Genomic DNA, 10,195 nt, shown 5'->3' on the forward strand with positions numbered 1-10,195 from the left:
GGATTTAGAGCAGAAGTAGATATGAATTTGTATGACCTAAAGATTAAAGTATCTCAGGAAAGGTTACTAAGCAGAAATTAATGTAGATACTAGCCCTGCATGAGGCTAAATATAAATATATGAGTCATTACCTGTTCAAGAGCAGGTCACACAACCTTGGACATTAAAGCCAGTTTTATTGAAAGATGGAATGTAGACGGGAAGGAAAAAAAGGAGGTTTGGGGGAGAAAAAAAAACAGGCAAGCTGAAAACCAGAAGGGAACTTCAACTCCCAGGAGTCCGGACATCCACCACAGCATCCCCATCAGGTAGGGAGCTAAATCTTTATGGAGATCAACTCAGGTAGAATAGAAATGGAAAGGAAAGTGATCAAAAAATTAATCATGCCAAAACATAATGCAGAGGGCTGTAAACCAACCAAAGCAGCTTTTCAGAAGTACAGCTTTGGAGGAAAACCATATTTCTTATCCCCTTCCTCTGAGACATGTAAATTCAAGCACAGGAAGGATTTCTAGGAGCTCCTAGGTTGGATGGCTAAGTTCCAAGGCTGGGGGCCAATCGCTATTTCATTCCCAGGCTGATTCTGACCCCTGGTCATGACTTGTGAGCAGAGCCTCCCAGAGCCAACAAGGAGTTTGCTCCCAGGGCCACTCTTGACCTCTTTTTCTTTGAGACCTTTGGAAACTGTCCTTCAAAGAAGGATGCTAGGCTTTTTCTTTTACAAAGAAAACTATCTCTCATCAAACAAGTGAAGCTACCCCACTTCTTGTAGTCACCATGAGTGTTTTGAAAGGAAGGATTCCACTCACCCCAGAGATACAGCTAGGGTAAAAGAACAAAGCAGGGATGGAAAGGAGCAGGGCTAGCACCAAGAAGGGATTTTCCACAGTATTTCATCTCAGTCATGATTATCCAGCAACTGATCTGTGAATAAGCAGAAGCAGATGGCCAAAAGGCGGGAAGCAGGGACTAGGAGGAAATTGATTTGGAAATGAGGTAATGTATGTGAAAAGTGCTGTAAGCAAACATAAAGTCCATTCCAACCTAGTAATGTTCCCCTGCCCTGAGCTCTTACTGGACTTATTGTCTGTTCCATAAATTGGATTATTAGTTATCTTTGTGTGTGCTCATGTCCCCCCAACTCTTGGGGGACACACTCAAAGGCATGGACTTCATTCTATGCTTTGCCACCTTCCCTATCCCACACACTTACCTCCACCATCATCATAGCTAGCTCAGAGCCTTATGCAAATTGACACTTTATAAAAAAAAATGTTGATGAAGTAATTGATTAGCAAAACTGAGGTCTTTTTATATGGAATTATAATCTTAAGGCATAATCATTGAATTATGAATTAGCCAAGTCACTGGATTCTCTTTTTTTCCATTTCCTAGATTTGAATGATAGCTCTGCCAGAAAATGAGTTAGGGGCCAAGAGAGGACACAAAAATCCCAGTACTTTTCTCTACTTGAAAGGGTTTAAACTAATGACTAATGTGTGGTTTGAGGATTATCCTTGGACTTTATTTATTCATGAGATTCCTTTCCCTTATAACCATAGACAATATGATTTGTTTGTTTTTAAAGTATCCAGTCCCTTTCTTTATGGATAGAGTGGTAGAGTATTCTGGGAAATATGTCTTTGACATTGGGAGAGGGGAGAGAAGAGTCTGAGAATAGTGTAGTTAGCCCTTAGGACCATAGGATCATAAATTTCTATTTAGAAGGGACCTTAAAATCCAACTTCCTCATTTTATAGATGGGGAAAGCAAAGCCCAGGGAAGTCAAATGCTTTGTTCAAGGACACATGGGTAGAAGGTTTCAAAGTTACAGTTCAAACCCAGGTCCTCTGAATCTAAATTGAATCCTATTTTCTCTATGCCACATGGGTTTTCGAGTAATAAAGACCAAAAGAAGGAAAATTGTTTAAATAGAGCCAGCTCAAAGAAAACTGAGCAGGAGAATGTGTGCCCAGAAAATAGAAAGCCAAATCAAAGGTAATTCTGTGAGTAGATCCATGAAAGCTACTAAGTTAGAGATGCTTTGAGGCCAGAAGTTTTGACCTAGAATGAAGGGTTGACTGTGGAGTCAACCTCTCTAGACAGAGAAAGCCTCTCTTTTCCAGTCCAGTAGAGTGCTGAATGAGATGTCATTGACTTCAGGGTGATGATTAGAAGGCTAAACTAGGACGAGAAACTGAAAACAATTAGAAAAGTATGTAGCCAGAAACTACCAGAACAAAGGACAGCATTATATATGCATAATGTTTGCTGAATTGCATTGTTAATGGTATATAATTTATAGTTCATGAATTACTCACACTGTAGTTAACAGTTAAATAGTTAAAGTTTCACAGTGATCAAGGAAAATTTTTGAACATTATTTTGAAATTAATTCAAAAAAATGTACTATGCTAATTTTAAGATTTTCCTAGTTGCTGACAATTTCTTTTACTGATACAAAAGCATAAAATTCAGGTATATGTTAGGAATGGCATTTGATCCAGAGGAAAAAATGGGTATAGAGGAAATAGCGGGGGAAGTAACTTGGGGGGAAAGGGTGAGATGGATCCAAATTCATCTTCACAATCTTTTTAAAAGCAAAAAGAATCATCCATCAGTAGCAAAGTAGATCTTCCAGTTACTATAGCTAAAAGTTTTCATCTCTTGGCAAACAGTCATCTTTTGCTGAGCCCGTCTTCATCCTTTCCTATTTAATAGGACTTGGTAGGTCTTATATTTAACTACTATAGTCTTTGAAAATCCAGGGTCACCTCCACAGAAGAAATGGGAATGATGTAACTAAAAACTTACAGCCATTTACTACTGGAATTCCTTATAGAAATTGGCAGTAAACCCCTGGAGATCCATAGTCTTGAGGTCCATGTCATGAGATCTCCCTATAATGAGCCTCCTTATAACAAGGTATTTTTTGGTCCTGCAGCTAAACCTCATTGATAAACCTACCTTTAACCAAATGTTGGCCATTGCCTTGGTTCTTCCTGTGTCTTCACTGGGAAGTGTGGAATAGTAGAGAAACACCAAATTTCTAATTAGAGGATGTGTGCTTGAACCCAGCTTTGCCACTTACTCTACACCATTCACACAATTAGGGTTGGATGAGATGATCTCTAAGGTCTTTCCAAGCTCTAAATCTATGTCCTAATAGGCAGTAGTGTTGAAGCTAGCTTGTACTACCTCTTACGAGCCAACTGTTCAATTTTTAGGGTGAGTGTTTACATAGCAGAAATCATATATGCTACTACAAATTAAAGCTTGATTGTTTACACATAAGAAAGTGATGGAGAAAATGTTAATAATGGAGATTAAACTTAAAAGTGCGTCCAGCATACATTTCAGAGAGCCAGTTGTTAAATACTTACCAGGACACCCTTTTCTATAGACTTATAAATCAGTGAAAGAAATCTTTATGGTAATGAGTGTCTCATATTTTAGACTTAAATGTTTGACTCTTCAACTTTGGGTCTTTGGGAGAAAGATATAACATAATCACCACCTCAGATCTTCATTTTCCCCCCTCTTCTTTATATTTCCTTTTTCAGATGGTAACAAAAGATTATCCAGATGGGGTGCAGGTGCTGTAAAATGATACAAAGGTAAAGTAGAACAAAGATTTCTATCTGAAAAAAACAATTTGAGGTCATAAGAAAGCCATGTTTCTTAATTTAGTGTACCATTCAGAAACACTTACTTTTCAAGTTCTGAAGGAATTGTTTATTGAAGATAAGCTAAGAGTTGCTATACATATGATATCAGTAATAAAAAAAAGTTTCAGCCTATATTTTCAAAGTATTATGTTGATCAGCATTATAATTTTATCCACAATTATAATTTAATTGGGGGGAGGAGAACTGGAGGAAGTAACCATCCTCTCAATTACCTAGCCAGAATGGGGTAAGAATATCATTCTTTTGAGGCAGAATATGATTTGAACTTGGCATTTCCCAAGTAGCTTCTATGCAATTAAAAAAAAAAAATCTGGACTTTCCATAGCTGGTATCTGCACCTTAAATTTCATTAGTTCAAAATGGATTGATTCAAACTAAAAATGAATTTATCCAGACACATGTATTTGATTCAAAGAGAAATTTATACCAGCTTGAAAGACTTTCTAATCATAGAAGATTAGATTAGCATTAATGAAAAATGAAAGATTGAGAAAGTTATTAATGTTGCACATACTTTCAGATGAGATCATTGTATTATTTGACTTGTTTTAATTTGTTACAAGAAACTTCTCACAAAGTAGGAGTGATATATAAACGTTTGTAGTGTAAGAACAAAGCACATCAATAAAGCTTTTTACAAATGGTAGTGGTATTAAGAATCTAAACCCCTGGGTTTTCTCAATCTTTTTTCCTAGCTATTTCTTTGATCCAGTTCATGCGCCACCTACTGGGTATGTCAATGAAGTAAACATTGACAAGTCAGAAGAAGAAGATGGTATGAAAATCAACGGCAAAGAGAACAGTGAAACATTAGTACATAAAAATGACCTTCAGAATGAGGAGCTACAGAGGACTGAAACCAAAAACAGACTGAATAGCGCACAGGAGCCTTTTTGGCATCATCGAGGACCTCCGATCCATGAGGATCATGCAGGTAACTCTGTGACAGAGACTGACCCTACTCTCAATGGAATTGGTTCCAATACTGCCGTATCCCCTGATGTAAATCCCAGTCTTAGCCAAGAAAAAGAAATCACTCCTCATGAGAGTGGCAGTGGGTCTTTGGCTAGGGCTGCAAGTGATGGTGACCCTGCTGAACACTTTGTTAAAGAAAGTGACCCAGGGGGAAAAGATCCTATGCATCAAGCTACAGAAGAGACTCAAGTCATCCTAAATGGAGATTCCCAAGCTTCAGGAGAAAGTGCATCCTCCTCAGGAAGTAACCACATGTTGGAAGTCCAAAACCACATCCTACCGCTCCCAGTCCCTGACTACCCTCAAGTTGAAGTACAAGTGATAAACCAGATTGCTGATGAAAATTATTCTTTTCTGAGTAACCACATCCAGGCTGAGCCAATGGATGGAGTGGATTATGCAAATGGAGATCATATCTCAGACCTGTCTTTTTCTAAAAGGAGAAGCTGGAATTCATTAAATGAAGCCATTAAGACTGAGGCCTTAACCATTAACTTTAATGAGGACGTATCTGAACATGACTGGAGTCCTGAACAGGAGGATGCTGCTGTGGCAGAAGCCCTTGCAGCCTTGGAAGCTGCCACTGCGGGAGAGGATGGTGAAGAGGGGTACTAGAAGGAAAGGGTTACCTCATACATACATCAGCTAGTAGACTCATTCCTCCTCATTACCTGTTGGGCCAGATCCTATAGGTAACTAGGCTACTGCCTGGAGGTACACTGAGTATTTGGAGGTGCATTAGTTTCTTTGGATAAAGAATCTGTCATTCAGGTCATTAAAATAATAATGCATTATATCAAACTGGGACAGCTTGAAACTTTTATGGTGATATCAAGTATAGAAGGAGAATCAACAAACTTATCTCAGCACTTAGCCCAGTGCCTGGCACATAGTAGGAGCTTAATAAATACTAATTGACTGACTAACTAATTCCCAAATCCCAGCTTAGGCACCTTTCCAGTAAAATGAAAATGATCTGTGGTAAACATGTTTTAAAAAAAACAACTATAAAATCTAAGCACGTTCTCTCCCTCCAACAAAAAGCATAATAAAATCTCATCAATTACCAAACACCAACCTGGTCTTTATTGGGCCTAGGCTGGGCCAGCCTCTTCTAAATCATATCCTCATGGTCTAAAAGAGCTAATGCATTCCTTGGAAGTCTCTAATGTATATCTAGAGCGTGGCTTACTTTCAGGTAGGAATCAGGCCCATAATTAATCAGTTACTATTTGTTGAACTAATTAAATCAGACAGTCTTGGAGGTAAAGCAGAATTAATCCATGAGTAAATGATTAGCCCTCAGTTGGGTATTGCAGACACCTTGACCTTAACTTTCTTCACGTTACTATACCTATCTCTTTTAAAGATTGGAGATGGGATTCCAAATGGTAGCTATTACTCCTCAGATTTTGTTTAAACTTCTTCGTTGGCCTCAGATTGAAGAGCTAGCAGTGATGGGTGAAGTTGCAAAGAAACAAAAGACATGATGGAAGGAAAAGTCTGAAGAGCATGATATTTAAAATTGGAAGGGACTGCTTTAGAAGGGAACAAGTTGCCATCACTGGAGGTCTTCAAGTAAAGGTTAGGTGACCAACCACTTGTTAGTAGAGGGGTTGTTGTTAAAATGCAGGTTAGGCTAGACAGTCCTTCTAAGTGTGAGAGTGTGTGTGTGTGTGTGTGTGTGTGTGTGTGTGTGTGTGTGTGTGTGTGTGTGTGTGTGTGCGCGTGTGTATATACTGGACTCTACTTAAGGGAAAGGTGGACAGGGCTAATTTTCCCTTAGCTATCTAAGTATCAAAGCTCCTTGATATTATTTGAAAATATTAAGAAATAGTATGTATATCTAGGTAACTAAACTGTAGAGAAGTTGCCCTAGGAAAGCCACCAAAGGGAAGCAGACCGAGTGAATTTGTTCATCCCAGTCCAGGAAGGAGACCAATTCCTTAAGTTCACTTCCTTTCTTTGCCACTGACACATTGCATGGCCCCCTCCCTCCTGCTCTTCAGTGCTTAAAAAAATTATTTGTGTGAGCATCCTACTTTATAAACATCCAAGAACCTTGATATACCTCACAAGTTTGTGGTAACACATTTGTAATAGTAAACATATTTTGGAAAATGCCAGTGTTCAATAAAAATTTAAAACCTTAAAAATAAACCATGTGTACCACCCCAAGTCCTAGTATTGAAAAGGTCATGTTCACATCATGTGCATTTCAGTCAGTCTCATGTAGACAACTGAGTATTTCAGGGCAAGCTATAATCTTAAGCTCCCAAGCAGTGCTCCCCTTGAAATGTTTAATGCATATATTTTATTATTCAATTGTCTAGTAGCATAATCTTCAGAATAGTTCTGTGGGTAAAAAGTACATTGAGCCCTTGTTTAGAAACTCATGGATTCAGCAAACATTTATTAAGTACCTACTAGGTGCAAAGCATGGTGCTGGGTGCTGGCTACAGAAGATGAGAAATGACCCAGCCCTTGCTTTTGAGAAGTTTACAGTCTTCTAGAAGGATCAACGTTACGGATTACATCCTTTAGTATGTTCAAGAAGCATCTAAAACACTAATTGCTTGACATCTGAGTGTCCATTAAATGAAATTATATTATCTGCAAAGTTATTCCTTGAAAAATTCCTCACTACTTGGTTGTTTGTATTTTGGAGAGGGAAGTATGAGATGCCATACAAATATTTGAATTTACGTTTACGTTCAGAATTTCCTTTCCAGTTTCTAGTTTGGGCTTCATGGAACAGACGTCCAGAGAGCTACTGCAGACCCAGTTCTGTTAAAACATTCCCTCAGGACTGGCAGTCTCTTGAGGGACCAACAGTCCTACCCACTCCCAGCCAAAGGAGGTAAAAGAAAGACCCAAAGAAGGGAGAGAGATGAGAAATCATGCTGACTAACTCTCCCCAGTTCAGATGGTGGCCAGTGGCCAGGCTCCATTAATGTAATCCTTTGTCTGTGGTGCCTTTGAGAAGCCTCCTCTGTGCTGATAGTAGGATGGTTATTTCTAAGCCAAGTGGGGGAGGGATGGGCAGGGAGGATTTGAAGCAACCAAAAAAAACTCTTTTTAATATATCTCCTCAGTATGTGAAGAGGGAAAAGAATACAAAGGAAAACACGATAATGGTGTGACTGTCCTTTTCATATCTCTGGAATGCTTCAGGGCAAAAGAACTGAATTCTGAATTCACCGTAAGAGTTGCTTGGTAATATTTTCTAGATTTGCATATCACTTACTACTAAAGAAAAACTAAGATGGCTAAGAATTCAAAGCAGGGATTTCAGGATACTCTACCTATAGTATTTCTTTCATAGAGTAAAGGATGGCAAAGAGTTTAGTGCCTTTAAAATGAAGACTCTGGATTTCACACTCTCATCCACAGCTTTGCAGCAGCTGGGTGCACATGCATACCAGATCAGTTGGTACCTGAATGTACAGACCTTTTCAAACATTTCCAGGTCTTTCAGAGTCATCACAACCCTCTGAGGAAAGATTTGGTGGGACAATGTTAGGTGAAGTAGCATTTCTAGAGATGGTGACTTAGCCAGTTGCATCATTTGAATGTACACCTCCAGATAGAATTCTCTTCACACTTAATTTTTGGTATGAGTATCTATGCATTGTACATAAGCCAAATGGACTAAGTATTTGCATTTTTCTTTTTATAAAGTAATTCATTTATTAGGTGGAATATAAAAACACATACAACTATCCCTTCCACAGCACAACTTTCCCCATCATGGTTTTGGATGTTGCAGGCTGGCTGAAGAAATTAAGTAGGAATGTGGGGAGCAGTTTGGCAGAAACTGCAGACAACACAGAGCCTATGACCAAATACCTAAACGAAATTTTACAATAAGATACTGTAAACAGCCCATAAAAGAAAAAAGAAAAAATTCAGGATTTCTCTGGTACAAAGGGAGTGCCAAAAAATTTTACGTGGATTTTCCACATCATGGGAGCACCGTGCCCCTAACCACAGTGATGTGGAAAGAATAATTGTGTTTATGGATCACCTAGAAAAGGTGTTTATTCCTAGCAGAAGTACCTAGGAAAAGCTCCAGAGCAAGTCATGATGGATTAAATAGGTGCTCTGAGGTAGCAAAAATCTGAGTCGCTGTTGTTGTTGTTTTTTAATGGAACACATAACATTGCCGATGGCCAACAAATGTCTGAGACGTTATTTTTTTCTTCTCCCTTCCCCACTGCCACTCCCCACCCCTTAAAAAAATCAGGAAGCAAGTCATTTTATTACATTCTTTAGTCATTAGCAGTGCCATCGGGCATCCAAAAACAATGTATTCTCCAAAGTGATTCCATGAGGAAGGATTTCTTTCTTTTCCTTACTAGTTATCCCATCATCAGGTAATAACTGAAAGGGTGGAACATGGACTCTCTCCCTTCCCACCATAGTCCTGATTTCCACATTTCAGGAACGTGATATAGCAGGTAGGATCGAGAGTTAGGATGACTTGTCTTTAGATCCTGCCTCACACACTTACTAGTTATGGACCTGAGGCGAGTCACTTACCCCGCTCCGCACCTCAGTTTCTCATCTGTAAAATAAAGGGGCTGAATGACTTCAAGGTCTCCTGCTCTGTCTCTGTGCTCCTGTGACATGAGTTCACCTGTCTCTTGCACAAACTGGACACTTCTTCTAACCTTTGCCCCAACTTTATTCTTAATAAACAATGATTCTTATTTGTACAGTAAGGAGTTGACTTGACAAAAATGTGCAAACTCCTTTTTCTCCTTTTTCAGCTACCATGAAACCTCATTAATTTGGATTCCAATCATTTGACATATGTGATGACTGGAACAGAATTGACCTTTGCTTGTCATATTCTTACTTTGTAAATAATGTGATTTACTTATGCAAACAAAAACTGCAAACAACATACTTTTTCAGTTAGATGGATGCATTAGCAGCTTGTGATGCTGATCTCAGAAAAGCTGTTATCTTCCAGCCCTGACACGCTACAATTCTATTTCAGAACAAACTTTTTAAATGTTTCATATTGGAAAACTATGCACAATTTATTCTTATCTATTCATTAAAATAGATCTTCTGAAGGTTTCTAGTAAGCAACACTGTTTACATAGCTCAAGCTTCTGTATGTACTGGAAAATAATTGTGTAGCTTTGCTTTAAAAACATAATTCAAAATTTTGACAAACAAACTGGCCTTTCCCACTTGGTCTGAATGGAAAGATTTTACTCTACCCATGCAGACAGGAGGAAAGTTGGGAGAGATTGAGGAACCTATGGCAAATGTGTCTGTAAAATGAGATTGTCTATAAATTGACGACAAACTGGATTAGAGGACAAAAAACCAGATTGGTCCACGAAGTTGTTAGGGAAACTAGTGTTTAAATGCCCATTTATGAAGCTCTGCCACGTAAGCTCCTTGACTTCAGGGATACCTCATTTTTCATCTTTGTATGTCTAGTCCCTTTTTCATCTTTATATTTCTAGTGCCTTACAGATAGTTGGCACTTAATAAATGTTTGTTGACTTGAA

The 10,195-nt window shown here is 38.6% G+C and overlaps 1 protein-coding gene across 5 annotated transcripts in view; it reads left to right on the forward strand.

The window, feature by feature from the left end:
* PGCKA1 (PDCD10 and GCKIII kinases associated 1) overlaps positions 1-10,195 on the forward strand; it is a 94,768-nt gene extending 84,573 nt beyond the window's left edge. For all 5 annotated transcript variants that reach the window (XM_072620451.1, XM_072620449.1, XM_072620447.1 and 2 more), the window contains 2 exons: positions 3,564-3,617; positions 4,385-10,195. In XM_072620451.1, coding sequence (XP_072476552.1) covers positions 3,586-3,617; positions 4,385-5,279 — 927 coding nt within the window. In that variant the 5' untranslated portion in view covers positions 3,564-3,585 and the 3' untranslated portion in view covers positions 5,280-10,195. The remainder of the gene's footprint in view (positions 1-3,563; positions 3,618-4,384) is intronic.

Source organism: Notamacropus eugenii, chromosome 6 (assembly GCF_028372415.1).
Source record: "Notamacropus eugenii isolate mMacEug1 chromosome 6, mMacEug1.pri_v2, whole genome shotgun sequence".
Taxonomy (NCBI): Eukaryota; Metazoa; Chordata; class Mammalia; order Diprotodontia; family Macropodidae; genus Notamacropus; species Notamacropus eugenii.